The sequence below is a fragment of the Lutjanus erythropterus genome, chromosome 22 (genome assembly GCF_056507025.1).
Source record: "Lutjanus erythropterus isolate fLutEry1 chromosome 22, fLutEry1.hap2, whole genome shotgun sequence".
Taxonomy (NCBI): Eukaryota; Metazoa; Chordata; class Actinopteri; order Lutjaniformes; family Lutjanidae; genus Lutjanus; species Lutjanus erythropterus.
The window spans coordinates 28,056,047-28,081,522 of NC_139338.1; the positions used below are offsets into that span (position 1 = coordinate 28,056,047).

Here is a 25,476-nt window from a genome sequence, read left to right on the forward strand (position 1 = left end):
AGAGACGGGAGAGGGGCCGGAGAACACTTGTTTCGTGTGAGCGAGGCAGCAGGCGTCCAGCAGGACAGAGAAAACAGCGGAAAGTTACAGCAGCAGCTTACTGATGCTAAAAATGAAATATATGTGCGTCCTAATGAGATGTATCGATACGCTAGTGCTGCATCAATTCTTTTACTATTCGTGTTCAGCTTTTAACCGATACAGGCCGTCTGAACCGATGCACTCGTATCTTACACATTAAAGTCCGATGCATCAGATGCGAGTGAATCGTTACACCCCTACAAATTATTTTTTAGCGGTGTATTTATTAGATTGTGTTTTTGAGCTTGTGCATAGGTCTGGAGTGACTAAATACAAAACTCAAGCACAAGTTTATTGTCGCATACGTTAAAAGTAGAGTGTACAGTCAATGCAATGAAATGCATCACGCCCTGGTCTCTCAGCCCTTAAAACCCATAAATAAGAATAATAAATAAATACATGAGCAGCATCGAGTAAAAACATCAATAAATAACAACAGAATCACATACATTCAATAGTCTGACCGCCTGGAGGAAGAAACTGTCTTTGAGGCGGATGGTCCGAGCTCTGATGCTCTGCAGGCGTTTCCCTGAGGGAACGTAGGAGAACAGACCATGTGCAGGGAGACTAGTGTCCTCTATAATGGACAGTGCTGTCTTCCTGCAGCGGGCATGTAAATGTCCTCTATCTGTGGCAGTGGTGCTTCCATAGGAAGACTTTAAGTACATGTATTTCATGTATCTGTACTTTGAATATTTAGTTTTAGATGACTTTTTACTTTTGTTCTGACACAAATTGTTTTGAAGTCTTAAATGTAACAGAGTATTTCTACTTTTATGCAAGTGAAGTCTTAAATATGAGAGTATTTCTGCTTTTACTCAAGTAAAATCTTAATATAACAGAGTATTTCTTAATGAGACAGAGTATTTCTACTTATATTTCAGTAAAATATCTGAGTACCTCTTGCAGGGCTGGCAGCAGGTGATTAAAATGAACCGAGAGTGAGAGAACGTGTGAAGGAGGGAGGACAGGAGGAGAAAAGGAGTGAGGCAGAGGAGAGGGAGTGAAGGAGGAGGAGGAGATAAAATGAATCCAAGGGGAGATGAAACACATTCAGAGACACAAACCAGCCGCTGTGTTTAAACTCAACAGTTCTTCAGCTGCAGGCGAACAGCGTCGGCACCTCCTCTTTCTCCTCCTTCATCCTCCATCCATCCACCCAATCCTCCTCCTCCTCCTCCTCCTCTTCCTCCGGTCCTCCTCCTGCTCTCCATGCCGGCGGAGGTGTCGGTCTCCACGGGGCTGCCATGGCGAAGATGCGGGTGTCGTACGAGTACTCGGAGGCCGAGGACAAGAGCATCAGGCTGGGCTTGTTCCTGATCGCCTGCGGGATCCTGAGCCTCTTCATCCTGGGCTTCTGCTGGCTCAGCCCGACCCTGCAGAGCCTCCAGAGTCAGCCGACAAACTGCACGGTGAGCCCGGCTACAGCTCCGAGCAGCAGCCGCCGAGCTGCCGGAGCCTCGAGTCTGAACCGGTACTCCGGCGGTACGTGGACTAGACGGACGTGTAGTGGTAGTTTAGGAGTAGTTTAGTAGTTTGAGGGTTAATGGAGGCAGTTTTATTTCAAACTGACCACTTTAACGTTATTTTTAGCAGTGTCACTGCCCGTCACAGTGGCGTAACTTTTTTGTGCTCGTGCAGAGGGAGTAACGATTTTCAGATATCTGTACTTTACTTGAATATTTACTTTTCTGACGAGTTTTTTTTTTTTTAACTTTTTTTTAGAAACACAAATATCTGTACTTTTACTCCTTACATTTTCAAAACAGACTTGTTACTTTATTTATTTAACGCAATGAAACGAAAACGACTTAACAAGATGGAAAAGACCCAACAAGACCAAAATGAGGTCAGATGTAACGAGACAAAAACAACGGAACAACTAAACAAAATAATTAAATGAAAAAGACGAAACAAAACAAAAATGACATAAACAAAAAAGACAAAGCAAGACAAAAACAACCCTATAAAAAACATAATGAGATGAAAAAGACGAAATAACAAAGCATATAAAAAAAACATAAGACAAAAACAACGTATTAAAACAAAAAATCGTAAAGGATATTACAAGACCTAAGTGACATAAGGAGGAACAAGAAAAAAGAACATAGAAGACGTAAAAAGGACAAAAACGACATAAGACAAAAAAGACGTAACATAACAAAAACAGTACAATAAAAAAATAATGGACAAAAAACGGGTAACAAAATGAAAAAGACGTACAAGAAAAAAAGCAACGTAAAAGATATAATAAGTCAAAAACGTGGTAAGATGCAATGACAAAGACAACATAACAGACATAATATGACAAAAATTACATAAAAGACTTAACAAGACCAAAATAAGATCAGGAGTAACAAAAAAAATACGTAAAATGACAAAAACAACACAATAACAAAAAACAGCAAAAACGAAAAGACATAGTAAAACAAAATAAGACAAACAACGTAGAAAGCGAAAAACAACGCAATAAAAAAACAAAACAAACAAGACATAACGATACAAAAACAATATAAAATGATAAAAAATAAGGTAACAAGAGAAAACAGACAAAGAGGGAAAAGGTGAGGTTCAGTTACCTAGTTAGTCTTTTTTTTTTTTTCCAGAAGACTTAGGACGACGTATTACTACCAGTATCAGTGCTGAAAGTAATGATAAGTGGTAAAATAACAGATAACTAATAAATAATAGATAACTTATTAGTTGAAATTGTGTCCTTATCTGATGTGTACAGTATGTAGTGTTTATTCTAAAATTTAAAAGTGCTTCTTTGTCAGTGAATATTTGAATTAGGTTTGTACAACTGCAAACAGAAACAGTGCATCAGTCAATAGCCGTTCTTTTATTTAATAAAATAAAAATATTCATCTTTTAATAAAACAGTAGATATCATAACAGTCTGGTACAGGATTGGGATATCTTTTTTTTATCACAGTATTGCAATTTTTCATACAAATCATATTTATCTCATATATTGTGATAATATGAGTTTATCATGTTGTTGATGTACAAATATCTGACTCATTCAGACAGAAAGATTTATTTATTTATTTACTTAAAGTAAATAAATAACAATTAATTGCTCTGAATGTCGTTTTGAGTATCATATACTGTATGATATATCATGATATACATCATATCAGTATAGGAAAATATTCTTATTAAAGGGACAGTTCACCACAGAATCAAAAAGTGCAAGCTTGTTTTGTTGTGAGTTGCTGAGTTTTGGAGATTTATCAGATTCTAGTCTTTTTATGAACAGTTTCATTAAGGAACTGTTTTCTTTCTACCCAACTACACTCGCCAACTGCACTGAAGGAAGCATGCTCCTACTCATGGACGAAGGGCTCGTGCTCGTGACGGCGCTGGATGTAAACACTAACGGCGTCCTTCTCAGCTGAGCTTTAACCTCTCGTCCATCTGTAGATGGACACGTCCTCCTGCAGGGTCTGTGGATTAGCACGAGTAACCAGGTCAAGATTTTTGGAAAGAGACGTCGCTGTTAAGTCTTAAAAATGTTAAAAATGCTGATGTCAAAATGAACAGTGGATGATTCCCGTGACTCAGGCTGAGGTAATCTGTGTTAATCTCCGTCCTCGGTAACGAGTGAAGTAATAAATGAGGACACAGATCATTGGTGTCGGTGGCTCTGATGGACAGAGACGGTGATCTGATCTGACACGATCAGTCACACCAAGCTGTCAATCATCAGTCAAACTGTCAGTGAGGCCAGACGTCACTGCTGCTTCTGCTGCAGCTCGACTGTCGTCCCTTTAGTTTTCTGCTGTTTTTAGACGCACGGCGGCGTGACTCAAAGGACGGCAACATCAGCTGATTAATTTCTGAAGTATTTCCACAGGTATCAGATGGATTGTCATGATATTTAGTGCAGACATGCATGATCCCCGGAGGATGAAGATAAATAACTTTGGTGATCCACAGCTCTGTTCTGGTCTCATCCACTCTGTGGGAGCTCAGGGAAGCTGCTGCTCTTCATCAGAATATAGAGAAACTTCATCATCATCTGATCAGGATCCTCCTGGACGCGAGGTTTAGACCCAGAAGAGACATTATATGTCTCATCTGGTCTGGAAACACCTTGGATCTCCCAGGAGGAGCTGGAAAACTTTGCTTTAGAGAGGGACGTCTGGACTAACATGCTTGGCCTGCTGTTACAAAAGTAGATGGAAGTTAAAGAAAAAGTTCACCCCAAAATCAAGAATATGTATTTTTCCTCTTAGCTGTTCTACTGTCCATCCATCTAGGCTGGTTTGGTGTGAATTGCTTAGGTTTGGAGCCGCCAAAAAATACATTTGGAAAAACTCGATGTCAGCGTCTCTTTCCAGAAATCATGACCCGGTTACTCCAGGTAACCTACAGACTCTGCTGTGAGCAGTTTAACGTAGGAACTACTTCCTGTCTGAAAATTGTTTCCATATACAAAAAAATAGCTAACTGAATTTCACCTTCTCTCCGTGGTTCAGTCTCCCTCTCTGTCTGTTTCATCTTGTGACGTCATTTAGTTGTTTTTGTCGTGTCGCATCTCTTTTGTTTCTCTTCGTCTTTTTTGTCTTACGACATTCCTCTATTACATCGTTTTTGTTTTGTTATGTTTTTTGTTGTTGTTCTGTCATTTTTGTCTCATTATGTCAAATGCATTAAAACTAAAGCAGTGAGTCTGTTTTGAAGCTGTAAGGAGTAAAAGTAAAAAGTTGTCAGAAACATGAATACTGAAGTAAAGTACAGATACCTGACAAATCTACTTAAGTGCAGTAACAGCGTATTCTGCCTACGATGTGTCGACACTGTGATATGATCGACGCAGCTGCACACGTTGTTGTTGCTTCACTCACTTAAAAATTCTTAAATTGGTGTATCACATTTTTAAACAAAATGAAAATTAAATCTGATTCACAGGTTTGTTTTTTAAATGAAAGTAAACTCATTTTGTTGGAAGTTAATCACAGTTTCAGAGTCCCCTCTGCTTTGTTCAAACAGGGTCACCGGCTCGTATCAGTCATCTTCTTTCCCTGCAGAGCAGAAGACAAACGTGACCTTTAGTTTTGACCAAAATCTAAAAATACAGTTTGAAATTTCAGCTCGGCCAGCCTCAGCCTCAGCTGCTTATTTATTTTAATCTTTGTTGCTGTCGATACAAACTGGGTTAGTCCACCTTCAGGTCGTTTGCTTCCTTTATTCCACTGTGGATGATTAAAACTGTTTGCACAGCGTTTCAGAGCTACTGGGAGTTTTCATGACATAAAAAATTACAGCCAGCTCCAGCCTGCACTCCTAGCTGTTTACTGTGGATGACGAATTCATACCAAGCTGATTTATTTGGCTGTTAGCTTATTGCATCGTCCTGAAATAATGTTCATGCATTACAGAGAGTGGAAGCCTTTTGTTTTGTTTTATTTTTTATTTTTTTGTTGGTCTCAGAGTCCACTCCGTCATCCTCTAATCCACAGCTTAATGTGACATAAATCACAATACTTTGACTTTATTGCAGTTCTCTGACCTCTTAAGTGATGAAGAACGGTCGGACTTTTATCAAATCTGCAGAGATTGATCGTGTGTTTAGCATGTATTGATATTTATATTCATGCCTGCAGCTGTTATTTCAGTCCTGTAATGAGCCGGGAGACGAGACGCAGCCATCACTCTCCACTTCTCATCTGAAAAATCTGCATCAATCTGAACTTCCTGTCTCCTCATTTTGACAGCAGTTACATGTATGTTTAATTTGAATATTTGTTGCTGTTGCTTATTTTTTCACACAGTACATGTGCAGTATTATCTGCTGCAGTTTCCAAATCGTAGGATTATTAGTTTAAGGTGAAGCGTGTGTCAAAGTACCATTTTAAATTAAATATTGTGGTGCTGCAGAGGTTTTCTTACCAACACGTCATTCTCTAGACTTAAAAAAACATCTTTGTTTAGTGCAGAGCCCTGAAAAAAGTAATATGTTCCACTGAGCCGTTTGTTGGACTGCCTGTTGTCTTGAAAACAAAAGCTCGTTGCTCCAAAAATACACAAGGTGACAAAAAGTCTGAAGTAGACTGTGTGATAGTGGTTACTTGTTAAAATTAAATTCAGTCACTGGGGGCGATTTAATCAGCTCTATGCCAAAACACCTGCAGGCTCTGATCTTTGAACGCACAACATCAAGTGTTAATTATGAAAACATAAAATTTCAGCTTTTGTGAGTTCCTACCAAAATTAAAAATTTTGTGATAATCGGTTCAAAATTTTGTGAGTTTCAGTTGGTTTTGTCGTCTTTATGGTCAAAAAAGTAGCAGAAATAAGTTTGATTGGTTTTGTCTGTTCTTCCTGCAGGTGGTGTCGGTGTTGCGTCCGGAGGAGATGTTCGAGTGCGTGTTTACGTGCGGTACGGACTGTAAAGGGACGTCCTTGTATCCCTGCCTGCAGATCTTCGTTAACAACTCGGTGTCGAACTCTGTGGCTCTGCTGCACTTTGATGAGCAACAGCTGGTCCTCAACCCAAAGGTACGACAAAACAAAAGCTTTTAATTACTCCACTGTGACATTTTAAAAAAATCTGGCTCTTTAGTAACATCTCATGGTGGCTGCAGGAAACTACAGCATCAGCAAGTACATTCTCTACTACAACATGCTGTTTTGTTGTTGATTCAACAGTTACAGACTGAGATATTACCCAAAAAAATATTCTAACCCCTTTAAAGGCGAGTTCTTGTGCACACAAGCTTTTCAGTGGATATTTGTTAAACTTGTAGCTAATAAGATAATGTATTGATGCTTGAGTTGATGACAGCTAAGCTAGTGGATATGGCTAATATTAGGTATATCCAGTGGTGGACAGCAACTTCGTATATTTATTCTCACTCTTACCCTTGTTGTTGACTGAAAATGCCACGGCAGCATCACACTTGTGTGACGACCTTGTTCACGCCACACTGGAGCGTCTATAGTTTCTGTCTTGTCCACGCATTTCAAAGAGTTCAGCAGCAAATGAGCAGCCAAACTTTCTGTGCAGTTCGCAGTTTTCCATCAACATGCTGCATAAGCACTGCAGTGTTTGTGTGTGAGTGTGTTTGTGCACAGTGGGTGGACGAACAAAAGAGAGCAGAGGGGTTAAAGTTTAGCAGTGAAGTTGTCTATTCGCAGTAAATGTACAGTTTGCTCACAAAAACACATCCTGTTTCGTGTTACTAAGATCAAATTAAATTCCTAATATTTGCCGAATGACTTAGTGTCTGTTTATGAGTTGTAAGAAATCATCAATAATCTGGTGCCAGGAGCAGATGTTTGTAACGGTTTAATTGAGCAAAATGTTCATTTACATTGACAACCAAGTGACAGTTATAAAAATCTGATCCACTTACAGCGTAGGACTCTTCCTCACTTGTTATTGATCAATTTATGATGTTGCGTGAGTCCTGCAGTCCTGCAGTGTTCCTGTAGCCTGCTTCAATCATAGATTACATATAAAATAGTGTAAACTATATGTGTGCAGATTGAAATAAAAAAAAAAAAAAAGAGTCTCATGGTAGAACTAAAGTTTTTACCGTGAAAGTACAGAATATGACCCAACCTTAACACACCTGATTTTCAAATGGAGTTTGGTTTAACGTCTCTCCAATTGAAAGACCGCCGGGAGCAGAGGGTATTTTAACATTAATAATTCATATTAATTGAGCTGACCAAACTTCTACTAATGAACCTTATAAAAAGCATGCAGTAATGTTTGAACTGGAGCTGAAACCAACAATTTTCTTCTTCTCTGTACTCGTGGTAAAAGGTTACATGAGAAGCTCATACTGCAGTCAAAATAGAGACAGCAGTTTGTCTTTACTCCATTTCACCACTGCCCCCCCAAGTTATAATGACATCTGTGTACTTGCTAATACCATATCTCAAATTATATGTGCAAAACATTGATACACAATATGTTAATTAATAAAGTTATCAACCAAATATTTACTGTGATCCAACGTGATTTTCCTGCATATATGGTGTCAACAAGAGATAAAAAAAAAAACAATCAATGGTTATGACATTTTAGTCCAATTAATGAGTTTATTTTTGCATTTTTAATGTTAGGGAGTGAGTGAATGCATTCATACTGGTTATAGGACAGATGAAGATGGTGTTGAACTGGTCTGACTGGTTGAATCAGTGTGTTCTGAGGACGAGGGCTCAGAACGATGCATCAATTTCTAAAATGAGGCGAGTCACAGGTTAAATGAGTAAAAACCTGCAGAGGTAAAAATGTGAGTGCTGCAGCGATGTTGTGATTTACATGTTTTTCTTGTTGTTATTTTTTATCGTATGATCGTCAGGAGAGATGGTTTTTGTATCACAGCTGCCTGAAGTCATGAGCTGAGCAGAAATAGATGGAGTGAGACTGAAGCACTGAGACTCCATTAAGACTGTGAATGAAGGCACCATTAACAAACAGCTGACAGTAAACACATCACAGCTGACGCCGTGTGTGTGTGTGTGTGTGTGTGTGTGTGTGTGTGTGTGTGTGTGTGTGTGTGTGTGTGTGTGTGTGTGTGTGTGTGTGTGTGTGTGTGATTCAGTTTAATCTCCTGCTGAACCTCAGCCGTGGCCCAAAGTATATGGACACCATCATATTTTTGTGTCAATTTGATCTGGGTCGGTTTCTCCTGGATTTGTTTTGACTATTTAGTTATAATGAAGAGACATTTTAAAGGGATAGTTCAGGTATTTTCATTTGAGGTTGTATGAGGTACTTATCCATTACCTACCGCAGATGGCGATCGACACTTTACCTTGCTGTCAGACAGCCTTTTCAGATGGGAAACTGCTGTTAGATAAGCCAAACGTCACCCTCTCAAAAATAACCAAACTCTACCAGCAAGAACAGGAAATTTTACCTCACAGGTGGAGCAAAGTCCTTCCCAGCTGTTCCTGCTTTCATTCACAGCACAGCCTTCCTGGCATATCCTCTGTAATGTTGCTCAGTCGTGAGGCGTAAAATTGTCAACGCAGATTTCCCAGAAAATCAATTCTAGCTCTCGTTCGTACATGACGCCTTCCAGGGAAAATGCTGGAACATTTCTGGGAAAGGCTGCATGTGTGAATGAGGCATAACAGATGGAGGCAGCAGCAGACCAGTAACTCCTGTGTTCCATGAAGTAAAAGTAACTGTTTCTGCCAGTGAAGTTTGGCTGGTTTGGAGAGAATGATATTTGGCTTATATATCAGTTTTGAAGTCTCGAGTTTGGCTCTATGCAGGTCGCCATCTTGGGTTTTTGAAATCGGAGCACGCTCAGTGGTGACTTCAGTGTGGAGCTGGTGGGTGACACACTGACCACGATGACCACAAAGTTTCTCACATTACAGCTAAACAATCACTAAAATTTATTTCTGAAAACATTTGGGGTGAGAGAATATTGATCCATTATTGATCAGTACTGCCTAGTTTGACAGTTTGGTCTGAGTTGGGCAACCAGCAGCTCTACAGGTTGCTCCGGTGGTCGGTCGCTCCATTGGTCAAATGCTCGTCACTCTGTGGGTCGTTGCCTCCATTAGTCGTCACTCCGTTGGTCAATCCCTCTGTTGATTGGTTGCTCTATTGGTTGATCCCCCCATTGGTCAGTCGCTCTGTCGGTTGGTCTTTCTTACCAACAGTTTTCATTCAAGGAGGCTGACATTTTGCATGGGGGTCATATTTACACATACAGCACCTTTAAACATGAACACTACAATCGACAAGGCAAAAAGTAAAATAACTGCAGCTGTGGTAACTTTCCAGACTTGTAAAGTGAAATAAACCACCGGGCAGTGTTCCACCAAGTGTTCAAACTCTGTAACTCAAACTGGACTTTATGGCTTATATTTCATTGTGTCTCCTGTTTTTATAGTCTGAACGCTCACTGATGCTCTTGTGTCTGAATCGAAGCAAATCCTGCGGCCAGGTTACAAACTCTGGTGGACAGTGTGTTCATGCAGCAGCACATTAATGAATGAGGTTTTAAAATGACATTTCAACCATCACATACGAGTGTGGTGTCCAGGTGTCCACATACTTTCGTCCATGTGCTGCAGGGAACACCCTGAGAGGAAGAGACGCGTGTGTCCTGAGCTGAAAAACAAAATAAAAACACCAGTACAGACGAACACAGTCAGTGTCCATCTGTGGGACGTCTTCCTCCTCTAATCTTCCTCTGTCTTTAGTGCACGTCTGGGTCGTCGCTACAGCAACAGAGTAAATATAGAGGGGAGAGACGGCGCGTCATCGATGCCGCTCAGTCGCCATGGTGACCGCAACAGAGATGATGTGTAGAGGCAGAGAGAGAGAGAAAGAAGTCACGCTTCATTCAGAAATCCTTTAATGTCCAACAGAGAGACAGGTTGAATATTAGGATGGATGTCACACCGTCTCACTCACACACTCTCTGACCTTTTATATAGAACTAATGAGGGAGGGAGAGGAGGAGGGAGGGGAGTCACGCTTCACACCGAGGAGCTGCAACGCTCCGCCTCCTCCAAGCTCTGAATTTTAAGAATGAAAACATCATTTGCATGTTTGCAGAAAGACAGAACTGTGTGTCTCTGTTCGTCTTTAGTATCACACAGATCAAACTTGCCTATATTTATATGTAGATATATGGTCCAGTAACCTTTTCTGACTTGCAGGCACATTCATGTTTGCAAACAAAAGGTGAAAACATTTACGAATCATATATTTTTCCTCAAAGCTCTTGGAGGTTCATTCTAAAAGGACCACAGTCGAACAACATTAAACTAAACTGCGGTGTTGGAAAGTAACTAAAGCCTCGTTTCCGCCCAGAGTACCTGGAACTCTAAGTCCCAGGATCTAGTTTACAGTGATCTACGTTCAGCCCATTGTCCGGAAAGATTGGACAAATTAGTCATGTTGATGTATGAGAAAGTGATACAATGCATCCTCGCTAATCAGCACCAGAAATACCAGGCAATTAAACTAATTCATGATATTCCATTTAACAAGTGGCCAAATATTACATATTCAACAGGTGGCCAAATATTACATATTGCACAAATATATTTCGATGTAATACTTCATGCACCACTGCTCAGTATCATAGGTGGTGGGAATCATGGACACGAAGAAAGATTCAGATAAAAATATACAATTTTTGTTTAAGGAGATATTCTGATCAAAATCACCTTTTCATGAGACCTTTTACCTTCACCTTCGAGAGGCAGACAGACAGAGAGACAGACAGGGAGAGTTAATTGCAGTTGAGTCTAAAGTGGACGTTCTGTTCTGTGGAACAACTGACAGATGAAGAGAGTTAATTGGTGTTGAGTCTATAGGGGGCGATTAGTTAATGGAGCCGCCTGTGGACCAGATGACTGACATGACATTAAGATCAACAGCAGCACTGACACACACACACACACACACACACACACACACACACACACACACACACACACACACACACACACACCAAATGTCTCTGTGTGTTTGTACTGTATGTGCTGCTGTTAAAGGATCATTCCAGCTCTTATTTTGGTAGAGTTGTTACATCATTTCTGTCAGTGATAATAACACTGAATTAAAGTTAATAACTGAGATCTGAGACACAAACCAACAGGTTAGATGAGAGAAGACAAAGACAAACAGTTCAATTATAACCAGACTGTCCATCATAAACATCCACTACAGTCTTTGACCCACTGTACTGACTGTAGGAGCAAAGAAAAGAGGAATCTTATAAATTAATTATTATTTAAATTAAATAATAATTAAACATTCAATTAACATAATAGATCAAACATAAATAATAAAATATAATATTTAAAATTGAAATGATTTTTAAACAATGAACAATATAAGATAATAAAAATATTAAAAAATAAAATAAGATAAAAAGAAAATTATAAAACTTTTTAAATAAAATACAAAAATAATAGTAAAGTTTATTAATTAAAATAGATAATTATATTAAATGAACAAATGTTTAATATAACAATATAATATACTATAATATAATATACTTTTAAAAAGAAAATTTAAGAGGATTTTTTTAAGTAATAAAAACAAAATGTAATACAAAATATAATAAAAATATATAATAATATTAATATATTAAATATATTTTCAAAAGAAACATTAAAAGATTTTAGTAAACAAAGACTAATTTAAATAAAATTTAAATGAAACAAATTTCCCAAAATGAAATAAATAATAGAAACAAAATAATAAAATAAAAAGGGAAATAAAAATGAAAATATTGTCAGACATTTTTAAACAAATTTATAGAAATACTTTTTACTTCTCCGTCATGTTGTGGTTCATGTGATCAATCCAAAGCTTCACCAGGGATCTGATTTAAGATATGCAGCTTTATTTTTACATAAACCACAAACTTCATCTGTCAAATCTTTTTAGGATCAATTCTGTGAAGAGAAATGTTTGTTCCTGGTGAGAAAATGGTTTTATTTTGGATTATCTTGACTTTGTGGACACAAGTGTCGTCGGCTTGAGCACAAAGAGAGAAAAAAAACTGATTGTCTTTTAATAAAGGACATATTAACAAAATGTCTCTGTGGTGACAGGTGGGTCTGAGCAGACGAGACACATCGACACACACACACACACACACACACACACACACACACACACACAGATACACAAAGCAGCACACACTTCCTGAACCGTCTGTGGTTTATTGGGGTCAGGAGATCATTTCATTTTTATACAAACTAAAATGAACTGTGGAGACACAAAATGTCTGGAAGGAGAAAAAAAGGAGTTTTCACACACGGCTGAGCTGCTGCAGCGAGTGTGTGTGTGTGTGTGTGTGTGTGTGTGTGTGTGTGTGTGTGTGTGTGTGTGTGTGTGTGTGTGTGTGTGTGTGTGTGTGTGTCAGACGTCCATCAAGCTCTGCTGGTCTGTAAACAGGAACAGATAAGCTGGTGTTTGTGATCTGATAACGAATCAAACCTGCTGCTTTAATTAAAATTTGACAAACACTAATGTCAAACTCATGTGTGTATGTACATCAGTGTGTGTCTGTGTGTGTGTGTGTGTGTGTGTGTGTGTGTGTGTGTGTGTGTGCATGGACACGCTGCACAAACGAAGCACCATGATGTTCGTTGGACTCAGTAGGTGTGAAAACAAATATCAGAGTGTCTGACTGGACACGGTGTCTGTTTTCTGTTTGTCTTTTGTCTCATTTGGATCTCAGGGTGACATTAAAACTCCAACATCAATCACAGCAAAGTTCAAAAGAAAAACAGAGTCTTCTGACACACGCTGGCACATATTTTGGCAGGTTTATCCATCATTGCAGCAGTTTTTGTCAAATAAAATCTCTATCAGACCAAACTAAACACATATCAGAGGTGTGATGAGCAGCTCATTACCGTCATCACTGCAGATTTTATTTCGAAGGGTCGGTCTCATGTTGAGATCAGCCGACAACATGCTAACAACAACTGTTTTCAACACTTACCACATCTCCAAAAAGAGCGTACAGCTTACTTCAGGGCTAACTGTCTTCTGATGATAATTAATCAGTGATCAATTTCTCTTCATTTACTGTCAGAAATGACAGAAAAGCAGCAAATCTTCACATTTATAGCTGCAACCAGCAAATGTTTGACATTTTTTACCTGAAACGGTTACTAAAATAGTAGGCAACTTATTACTAATTTTAATTTGATCGATTAATCAACTGATCGTTGCAGCTCTGGTGTGGCTCATGTTTCACAGTTAGGTCACAAGGTGACACCTGAGTCAATCCCATTCACTGTTAGAAACCATTTGTTGTTGAAAGTTCTGAAAAAATAAGCTTTTGAGTTGAAATGTTTTATCACTCGTGCTGTTAGCGAGGGCAAGATTAAACTCAAAACTTAACTTCCACCTCGTATGAGCTCAAGTTCATCATTCAGATTTTATCAGTGGAGTTTGGTTGGTTTGGAGAGACTGAAAAGTCTGTCTGTCAGCAAGGTAAAGTGGTGAAAATGGATAAGCGCCTCAGACAACCCGAACTGTCCCTTTAAATATCATAATACAGGGAAAAAAAGTTTTATTGTATTCTCTCTGTGAGCCAGTTTGCAGTCTATTGCTCTGAGCTCATAATTTTCCCCGGGCTTTCTATCAAATACAGACATAACTCACTGCTCTCTCGCACACACACACACACACACACACACACACACACACACACACACACACACACACACACACACACACACACACACACACTCTAATACTAATGTAGCCAGCCTAGCCCGACTTGGCAGACTCCATTAAACTAGAAATGGATTGAATGGTGTGTGTGTGTGTGTTTTACTTTACCAGCACACACACACACACACACACATACACACACACACACACACACACACACACACACACATACAGGTCAGCTCTCTACTATATTTTCCCAGAGTGCTTTTCTGCCCGCACGTAATGACAGCATCCTGAGGCGTGTGTGTGTGTGTGTGTGTGTGTGTGTGTGTGTGTGTGTTTCATAAGTCTTAACAACGAACCAAAGCTGATTTGAAAGTAAAATCTCAACACACACACACACACACACACGTTGCTGTGCAGATATGATGTGGATTACTCTCCATGTTTGAGTCCAGCTGATTCTATAACATTTGATAGATGTTATTTTTTAAAATCACCATATTTGATTTATTTGTTGCTGTGGAGATAAAACTTTGATTGAGGGGTTGTTTAGTAACAGCAACATTTTTAAGATTTTGTAAGTCTGATTAATCAGTTAACTCATAGTCAATTTTCCCAATGATCAATTAAAGACAGAGTTTACAGTTTTCATCCCTAACAGAAATATTCTGCATAACATGCGTCTGTGTGTCACGATGAATTGTGCCTGGTCAACATGATATTTATTTTGGGTAATTAATTGTATCATTAATTGAATAATTGAAAAAAAAACATTAGATTAATCAGTGAATGAATTGTCAGATCAATCAACTAATTTGAAAAATAATCATTAGACTAATTGTTAAAAAGCAATTATTAGGTGCAGCGCTGCCTCATTTTTGAATGAAGGTCATTTGTCATTTACATAAATTTTGTTAGGTTGCGTTGACAGACTACATTTCCCAGAATGCACTTTGAATAACCGGGGGTTTGGAACTGGAACGTGCTCCTTGGTTCATCCTGTTTCCTGAAGTGGGAATTTGTCATTACTGTTTTGGTGTGTGGAGCCACAGGTGGATGTTTGGTGTGAAAATATAGACGATAAATAACAAAATATACCAGAATAAATGTTCACTTATTCTGTATATATTCATTTATTTTTATCCATTTATTTTTTTTAGCTCGTTCCCTTATTTTTGCTTTTCCTTTGCCTGCCAAGCTGTCAATCAGCTGAATTTGGGCGGGACTTCCTGTTCAAGCCGAGCTGACAGCAGTTGTTATAAAACAGTCAGTTAATAGTTTTTGAACATTTTGCAAACTTCCAAGACTTTGCACAATCCATATTTAATAAAATAAATGTAGTTTTAATCGAACATGACAGTCAGATTAGTTTCAGAGAAAGAAGAAACAACAAACAGAACAAATAGAATAAAGTGTCTGACTGAGATTAGACAGCTGAAGTGATTATTGAACCGCAGGTGCTGATCAATAACCACATTAACCCCTGCAGATTCACTGAGTATTCTTTATTCATTGATCCTTCCTGTACAGCAGATTCATTTCCCTCCCTGTTCCTGTCATTTAGAGAGAAAATCAGCTCTAAATTGTGTGTTTTGAGCTGTAAAAGGAGAGACGGAGACATGAACTCAGTGTGAGAGGAAGGAAGACAGGAGATGAAGGCAGGTGGGTGGTTTCACTCAGCCAATTACTCGCAGAGTAATTTCCTCGTTTATGACTTAATTATGTTATAAATGTAAATGACAGGAGCGGCGGGTAACCAGAGGGCAGCGCTGCGACAGGTCGTACCTCTGACTTTCACCGTGTTTTAATATTAACAGCGAACTCTGATCCCAAAGTAATCATTTAAAGATGAAAATGTCCTCCGAGTTCACTCTGTGTCTGGACGTCGTCGGTGTAGAAACACAGCGTGAAAAGGTCAGAACCAGCTCTTCATTTATGGAAGCACGCGTTTCTTCAGGGGGAAACAGAAAATAATGTAATCACAGAGGAATGACGACAGCAATCAGTGTGTGTGTGTGTGTGTGTGCTGCGAACTTAAACTAATTAAGCGTAATGAGGCAGAGCTTCTGGAGCATCGGGGGGGCGGAGGGGGGCGGAGGGGCCCTCAGTGGCTCCCTGCCCAGCCAGGAGCCTCTGTCTCCCCCTGCTTCACTCCATTAAAACTGATTTTAATAATAACCACTGACATTTTGCTGCAACAACAACTTTTTTAGTTGTTCTTACTCTCTGCAGCCAGCAGGAACGAGCTCCTGTCCTCTGTCAGAGTGCAAGTCACTCATACCATTGGTCTCCAAACTGCGGTCCGGGCCCCCTTTAGAGGGGCGTCAGAAATCACAGGGGGTCCCAAAGATTTTGTCTGTTCTGAGGTCATTAAATCAGACGTTTTGTGCTTTTATTAACCAAAATTATGAGTTCAGTGTTTCAGAATGGATTGTTGAAATTCTTGAGGAACTCTTTCATCGAGGGTTGTTTGTACAACAGTATAAAACGGTTCTCAGTAGAACCCAATGGGTGTGTTTTAGTTAAAACCATTGGAATAGAAAAATGTTCTTGGTAGGACACCCCAGCTGGATTCTTGTTAGCGTCGCCAGAAAGGCAGAAATGTTCTGGATGGAGCGTCCAGAGAGAGTTCTGGGTGGAACCGTTGCACCATAAAAAAGTTCTCAATAGAACCTTTCACAGATAGTTCTTGATATAAGCCTTTATTTTGGGTTCTTTGTAGAACTCTTTGACATGGTTCCAATTGAACTTTTAGAAAAAGTTCTAACAGGAACCAAAATGGTTCTCCTATGAGGACAAGCCCAAAAACCCTGCATGGTTCTAGTTAGCACCAATATTTTTAAGTAACGCTGTCAGAGAACGTGGAACATGTTGCTGTGGAGATAAAACTTTGATTAAGAGGTTGTTTAGTTTGTGCAACATTTTTAAGATTTTGTAGGTCTGATTAATCGATTAATTGATTGATTAAGGAAAGATGTCACAGTTTGCTGCCCGACTGTAAACTGCCTCACGTTGCATCTTTAAGTTGTATTTATAATTTTCATTTGGGTCATTTTTTGAAACGCAACAACAAACATGATTTATTTCTAGTCTGGAGGCCTGTTAGGAAATGATGCAGCTGATGTGGTGGTTTCTCCTCTCAGGTGACAGCAGGACAAACACACCTGCTGAAATAAGCAGATCCATCACTGACCTGTTCACCTCCCGACAGAGGAGAGACAGACAGGCAGGCAGGCAGGCAGACAGGTGGATGAGGCCTCATGTTAATCTGTTTAGTCGTGTGCAGAGTCAGACAGAAAGGCAACAGCCGGTCCCTGAACACAACACACTCATAGATCCTGATTATCTATTTAAATTCATAATAAGACAACAACACTGATAATGTCAGCAGACAGTCTGGTGATTAATATATTCATATTTGTACATTTTAGTGTCTGGATTTAATCTTTATGTCAGGTGATAAATTATGGCACAGACATGTACATACAGTAGTCTGTGTAAAATACTTCACTTTTAGCTAAACAGACCATAGAATAACTTGCTTTAATACGTACAGATTGCATAATACAGAATCATTATTTTTTAATATTTTAAGTATGTTTTTATGCTAATATTTTTACTTTAATAAGAATGTTAAAAATGTTAAAAGGGGTAATTAAATTCCATTTTGATGGCTGTGTTATTGTGAGAATATAGGATCAAATTAATGTTTTGCTTGACTTGTTTTTCAAAAGTGATATAAGATGTTTTATAAATGGGAAATTTAGATTTATGGATATGTGATATGATCAAATTGATGATATAGTATTGATTTTTTTTGGAGGAAAACTGTGCAACAAAGCCAATATGTAATACTGACTAGCTAGCATGTTAGCCATTAGCTCACCATCCGTCCCTGTGTGTGGTCAGAAAGTCTCAGTTTCAAGAAGATTTGCAGAGTTTTAATGTTTGAAGACGTCGGTGTCGTCTTTGTCGCTCTGCTGCTTCTGAACTTCAACAGGACAAAGTTTACGTCCTCTTCTTCTCTCTCCTTGTCTGATCCAATCAGGACGAGCGTGTCGGTGCTGTCAGCCTGACAGGAAGTGATTGATGCTCTCACTCTCACTGTTAGTTGTTCATGTGTCGTCACGTCCATGTTGTCTGAAGTGTCTTTGATGTGTGGGACAAAAAATCAGTAAGATACCAACATGATGTGAAAGGTCAAAGGTCAGCTTCACTGTGACATCATAATGTTAAGCTCTCTGTCAGTCCTCTGTCCTCCTCTGTAAAAATAGTCTCAGCATGTTTCAACCTGAAAATGATTCACTGTGTTGATATGGTGTTGAAAAAATACCCTTAATTTACAAAGTTTTCACTACAAATATTATACAGACATGGATGTAAGCTGGTCGGCAGAGGCGTCTGTGAGGCAGTAATTCCAGTTTAAAATGAAAACAACTTGTGATTGTCGATTTCTTTCTGTTTTTGAGACAGAGCTGTTTAATTGGTTTGAGTAGGAAAATGCTAATTTAAGAGATTCTCATGAAAATTCTGGCTGGAGCCCATGGAGAGTTACAGTCGTGCTTCATATTTACTGCCTTTATTTCAGACGCTTTTACAAGAGAAGGATGTCAAACTGCTCCACACGAGTCAGTGTGTCCCTGCTTTGAATATAAAACACCTGAAATAACGACACCTGAGCGTGGAATGTAAATGAGAGGGGATTTTTGGTGTTCAGACTGTTACATCATCCTGATCAGTGTGTTCATAAAACCCTCCAACATGTCAACACACACTGGATTGATCTCATTTAGGCCATTTATTAGAGAGGACTACAACACACATACACACACTCACTCTCGTAATTGTACCCTCCACCTGTTGGCATGGCAACGGCAATCATCCGGGAGGGCGACCCACTTATGATGTCACCGGGTGAGGCATGTTTGATTGGCTGGTTGATGAATGGATGTTGAGGATGAATGGCTGCTGAGCCAAACAGGGCAGTAAGCTGTCAATTACCTGAGAGAGAGAGAAAGAGAGAAAGTGTGTGTGTGTGTGCGTGTGTGCGTGTGTGCGTGTGTGCGTGTGTGTGTGTGTGTGTGTGCGTGTGTGCGTGTGTGCGTGTGTGTGTGTGATGGTCTCTGGACCTTCACTAAGCTGCGATCAAACAGACAAACAAATCCAGTCAAGATCTGATCTGATCACATGAACTCATAAAAACATCAGACAGGAAATAAAACACGTCTGAGGTCGAGTTCAAGGTCGTCACATTTATCACTTAAAACACTCAAACAAAGCTGAAATGTCCCAATATGTGTGTATGAGTGTATTTTATTTTTTTATTTTATAGATGACTTTGTTGCTTTCATATATTTCATGGAGAAAACATTTTTTGGTCTTCCCTGTAATGTCCTCCGGTTGCTCTGACTCAACTTTCAGCTATTCATAGACAGTGCAGAGTTTTCTGACAAGACCAGACAACTTGATGTTAGTGTAGAGATCAGTCTGGCTATGTGAGACTACAACACCCAGTGCTTCTGAGTACTGTCTTATCACGGAAAATGGCGATATGAGACACCAACTGTTAGGTGAGTTAGGTGGGACAAACAGAGGTTGGAGTGTTTCTGGCAGACAACCATACACAAGCACGCAACTTTCTAATCTTATCATATGTTATGGAAGAAGTATGTTCTGGTTTTCATTGGAGTTAAACATGAGCTGGGGCTCAGATATAAAGGGAGTGCACAGTTAGCTAGCTGTAGCAGTTAGCTACAAGCTAGAACCTCTGTAATTAAGTAACTGAGAGTTGAAGCTAGCAGCAGGAGGACATCACAGGGGAAAACAAAATATTTTCTCCTTAAAATGTGATCCAGTTTCACCCAATTAATCAGTGAATAAAGTTAGGAAAAAAAGTTTAATTGGATGCAAATCTTAAAAGTTTTGAAAAGTTTTCAATGGATTTTCTGGAAAAGACAAACTGAAATATCATTAATATACCAGAGAAAAAATGACTTTGTCAGATTCTGGTGTATAGGTGACATATAGTGCAATACATGTGATAAAAATACTATGTGACACAGCACCTCTGATTAAAGTACAACATACTAATCATACTTTTAAGCTTTAATTTTAACAGAGTATTTTTACACTGAAGTATTGCTATTTTTACGAAGTACTTATTCCAGTGTATATTTATGAGATGTGCCTGTTGTGATGGAGGCACATGTTGTGTTTTTATTGTCTTTCATTTTGATGTCATATTATTATTCATTGTGCTCAGCTGATGAATGTAGTTTAGGTTGCAATCACCACGACTCCCCCTCCACCCCCCTTCTCTGTACCAATCACATCATCGTCATAGCAACCAGCTGATCCTCAGTAACCAGCCAGGCACCAATCAACCTCCTGCTACGTGACTCCGTGTGTGTGTGTGTGTGTGTGTGTGTGTGTGTGTGTGTGTGTGTGTGTGTGTGTGTGTGTGGGAGAGAGAGGGGTTATGTTTGGAAGCTGAAACTGAAACTACACTGAAGAAGAAGAGAAGAACTATGCAGACCCCCACTGAGCCAATCAGGATGAAACTTGTCACCCTGTTTTGACCTCATTACAGCACCCCCTGCTGGCTGATCATCACTGTCACTGTTAGAGTTTGTCAGAATACCTGAGTGACAAAACAGTCCTCCAACGTCTGTCCATACCTGACAAATAATTATAACTGGGACAACTAAATAAAATATAGTGTTAAAATGTTTAAAATAACATTAATCATGTTATATGTTATCCAGGTATAACTGTAATGGATTACATGTAGTGGGATTATGTAATTTCTATACAAAAAAAGAGGTAACTGTATTCCATTACACTTACAGGGGGAAACAAAGTTGTAATGAGATTACAGTTACATCTAGTAAAAATCGGGGTGGAAATTTCATATTCTTGTCTTTAAATCAGAATAACAAGAGGAACAGCTTCACAGAACAGTGACAGTTCTGTCTTCAGCTGTGAAAATACTGTCATCATCCAACTGCTAATGTTAGCTACACAGAGCAACTGTTAACATTAGCTAAACAGAACATTAGCTACACAGAACAACCGTTATTGTTGGCTAGAAAGACCAACCGCTAACATTAGCCACACAGAAATCCAACATATTTAGTATTGAGGTAATCCAAAAGCAATAGTAAAAGTAATACTTTAATATTGTGATACTAGGATTAGATTACTGACTACATTTTTTAGTTAATTAGTAACTATATTGGAATACATTTTAAAGTAATCCTCCTGCATATACTGAACTTTGTACTATTAGTTACTTTGTAATTTTAAGTTTAATTGTTCTTGTATACTTTTTATTCTTATTTGTATTTATTTCATACACTGTTCTCATCTGTTCTTATTTTCTGTCTTTGTGAAGTTTGCCCTCTGGGGATCAATAAAGCCTCATCTCATCTCATCTTATCTCATCTTATTGATGACTGTGAGTTGATATTGATCTGTTTTGTGTCTCTCAGTGTTCATACGTCCCTCCCTGCGAAAGGGACAACCAGAAGAACAAAGACAGTGTTCTGTGGTGGGAAGATTACTTCACCAAAGAGGTCAGCAGTCAGTCCTTCACCTGCTTCTTCAACCAGCAGAGGAGGTGAGACACAGTACAGTGGAGTCTATTTAAAGGTGTGATACAGATAAATTGGAAACAGAGGCTGTGTGATGAAGTGTGATGCTGTGAAATTTGCCTCGGTGACACATCATTGTTACCGCGGGAGATTACAGGTGGCCGCCGCAACCTGCAGAATTACATGGGGATATTTGTGACAGAACTACACTTCTTTAATTCCCTTTCTCACTCCCAGCGCGTCAAATACAGCAGCTCGGTCAGTGACCCTGATGTGATTTGATTCTGTTTATCAGTCTCAGGGCCCGTTACTGACGTCAGGCTTTCATTAATTATCGGACCCATGGCACGATTCACCACTCCGTGAGGAAATTAAGGTAGTTTACGGTTGACAAAATCTGTTCTTTAAGTTTACAAGAATAATCATTAAAGATAAAGCCCCAATCAGACACAGAGCAGGTTTGCAGTGTGAAGCATCTAGGGATGTTCCTGGTGACTAATTTCCCTGTTGATTAAATGCAAAATTGAATTCAGAGCAGACAAGTAGTCTAACAGTAAGAAAACACTCAGAAAGCAGTTAAAACTAAGCACAATATATTAATTGATCATCTTAAACACTGTCTGAAAAAATACTGTATTAAGAGTCATTTGAAGCCGTTAATCACAGTCACACAATACAATCGCTAAATTGTATTTTAAATGCCGCTGAAATGTGTGACACGTCCGTGTCTCTGCTGAATTTGGTCACATGATTTGAGGAATCATTTTGTGAGTCTGTGGCTCTGGAAATAAAAGTCCAGTTCATTTTCTGAGATGACACAGTCTTCAGTGGAGTGCTAAAAGTAAGCTAACACTTAATCAAGTACTGTTCTTAACCACAGATTTGTGGTACTTCACTTCACCTTTTTCTTCTTTTTGGAATTTGCACCAAAACAAACACTTATATAAAGATATAGAGAGATGATTAGTGCACAATATCCTCTTTGAAACTGAAAGTCTTTTTTTAATGAAGCCTCTGCTGTAACCTGGAGGATGTGAAGTATAAAGGGATTTGTCTGTAGATTGTCAATGATAAAAGAAGCTCTCCTTTTTTTCATTCAGGCTATGCTGTCCTTTTTTATAAATGCTGCAAGTGAAAATTGATGAGCCGGAGAAAAACAGAGATCTCCTTTAGCGTGTCAGCTTAATCCTCCTATTATTCACAGACGATACTTACCTGTGACCTTGGCTGGTTTTATTTTTATCTCTGCACCAGAAGGAGCAGAGTGAGGAAACTCTGCTTCATAAATGAGGGTCCAGTGGGACTTCCTTGATGCTACAGATAAGCTCTTATTTTGTATTATAGAGAAAAAAAGAACTGGAGCACTCAGAACGTTTGTTACGGTGAGGAAACACAGTCACTTGATGTATGAGGTTATTTAAGAGGTGATATAAAGGTTATATCCAAAAACTTCTGTAGTATTAGGATTACTTGGCCTTTCGTTGTACTGTATAAACTTTTTAGTGGACACAGGGCTGTATCCAGGGCAGTGCAGGGGGTAGAAATGGCCCTCACAGTAATGTAACCAGTTGACCAGTTTAACCTGAGTTTTATCATTCATACTGTACATAAGTTAGCTGTTGTGGAACTGGTGGTGTTTCAGCCAATGTGTGAGCACCGAAATCAAGTTTAAGGGATAATAAAGTTAATTCAAAGAGGGAAAGAGTTACAGATTATTTCAGATGATAAAGTCAAAGTTCCTGTGGGTCCTATGTTCCCAAGATCCTATGTTCAATTCTGCATTTACAGTTTTTTATTGTTTTTTTAATTTCATCTTCGTCTTGTGATTTCAGGCCAGACGATGTGCTGTGGCGCCGTTCCCATGACACCAGTGTCCTGCTCCACTGTGTCCTCTGGCCAATGGTGTCGCTCCTGCTGGGCACGCTCATTGTGCTCCTGACGGTGTGTGCGCGCTCCCTGGCTGTTCGGGCAGAGGCTCTCCAGAAGAGGAAATGCTCCTACGAAGTATGCCAAGACCTGTCCACCGCCTCAGACCGCCGCTGCACCAAGGCCGAAGACCCCCTCTCGACAAACTCTGACCCCGAGTTGTCTTCACCAACAAGGACCCTACCGCTGTTTGCGGTGCCGGTGCGACGCCGCGATCGAGAACATTAAGAGGAAACGGTTTTTCACATCATGAAATTGAATCCCTTAAGGATGCTGACATGCTGGTGGGTGGAGTTGACTGAGGACGCCACCGACAGCTTGCTGCTGTCTATTGTGGTTTGTATGATCAGAAATGTTGGAACCAGACATGAAAAGAGGATGATTAGAAATCCACCCTGTTGCCTACAGATTTCAGCACCTTTCTTCTGGTTTTAATTCAACAAACTGGATCAGTGGTAACTCCTGCTGAGTCGAATCTTCTGATCGTAATCAGGATTTCCTCTGTGCTCGAGTCCTTACGAAGAGTCACTATGATGACAACAGTGTTGTGATGGATGGTACAAAGAATTATGAGTCAGGAAAAGTGAGCCACACTTCAAACCTAAGGACTGACACGTGGAACTCTACTGCTCTTTACTGCGGTCTTAACTGTAGCTCTTCTATTAATGTAGTTTTCCCTTTGAGTCCCAGTAGCCATAACTGTTAATCAATAGAGAGCCAAAGTCCTCTTCAACATCTCTTCAGGCTAATTGCTGTTCTTCTAGCTCCTATGACTCAGTGCAATCTTTCATTGAGGGATTCTTGGGTTTAAATTGCATATTGAGAGATAAATGAGTGTCTGTCATCGCAGTTTGATAGTACAATCTGAAGAATGTGTGAGTCAAACAACAAGTCATTTATTTCTCAGTTTTCTAATGTCAGCTTTACAACTTCTTAGCTCTAATCTCTGCTGCCGTTCAACCCTCCCCGTCCTGCTGTTGCTACAGTCCAATATTTCTGAGATTTTGGGGGCTGTTTTGCCTTTATTTGACTGTCTTATAGTCAGTGGTGAAAGAACTCAGATCCTTTACCAATTCAACAAAAAACACAAGTAAAAAGACCTGCATTCAAAATCCTGAGAAGTAAGAGTACAGAAGTATTATCAGCAAAATACAAAAATAGGTATGCTTTATATACAGTCAACTAGTTTAGTCCAGTCCAAAGGGCAACCAGATATAACTGAGGGGTTGTCAGGTGGCTAAGTTCTGATCTCCAATTTTTTGGGGGTTTTATTGTCCATGGACGGCAATTCTGGGAGAAATGTCATGAACATTAACAACACAAACACTGTCAACAAAAGGGCTGAATAATTAATCTTAATAAATATTTGTTAAATGCTAAATTTATGTCAAAATGCAATTTTAAATGAAATATTCTCGTGCTCCAGAGATGTCCTGGTTTGCACATTATAATTCCCTCAAAGCACAGACACACACAAGTGGCACTGTGGGAACTAAACACATTATCAAGAAAATTAAAGTTAGATTAAACTAAACAAAAATATCAGTAAAAATAAAATTTTACAAAGTAAAATACAGACAATAAAAACAAAATACCTTCTTGGCTGTGTACTACAAAAACAAAGGGAATCAACCCACTCATCTGGATCAAACCAGGGATGCTGTGGTCATACGGTGTGTGTCCTAATCATTGGGTCTTTTTATTTCTTCTTTTCATCACCATTTACCCACCAGTAGA

The 25,476-nt window shown here is 39.2% G+C and overlaps 1 protein-coding gene across 1 annotated transcript; it reads left to right on the forward strand.

Moving 5' to 3' along the window:
• Nucleotides 1–1,167: 1,167 nt before the first annotated feature.
• LOC146307079 (calcium-activated potassium channel subunit beta-4-like) lies at nt 1,168–24,582 on the forward strand. Its single transcript, XM_084711046.1, has 4 exons — nt 1,168–1,493; nt 6,418–6,588; nt 21,712–21,839; nt 23,646–24,582. Exons 1-4 carry the CDS (start codon nt 1,329–1,331, stop codon nt 23,965–23,967), a joined length of 786 nt encoding a protein of 261 aa, XP_084567172.1. The 5' UTR covers nt 1,168–1,328; the 3' UTR covers nt 23,968–24,582.
• Nucleotides 24,583–25,476: the final 894 nt, after the last annotated feature.

Bases quoted from the DNA above. Each gene is read 5' to 3' on its own strand.
- LOC146307079 (XM_084711046.1), top strand. From the start codon at position 1,329: ATGGCGAAGATGCGGGTGTCGTACGAGTACTCGGAGGCCGAGGACAAG. The intron at 1,494-6,417 runs GTGAGCCCGGCT...TTCTTCCTGCAG, and splicing joins GTCAGCCGACAAACTGCACG to GTGGTGTCGGTGTTGCGTCC. The intron at 21,840-23,645 runs GTGAGACACAGT...TTGTGATTTCAG, and splicing joins TTCTTCAACCAGCAGAGGAG to GCCAGACGATGTGCTGTGGC.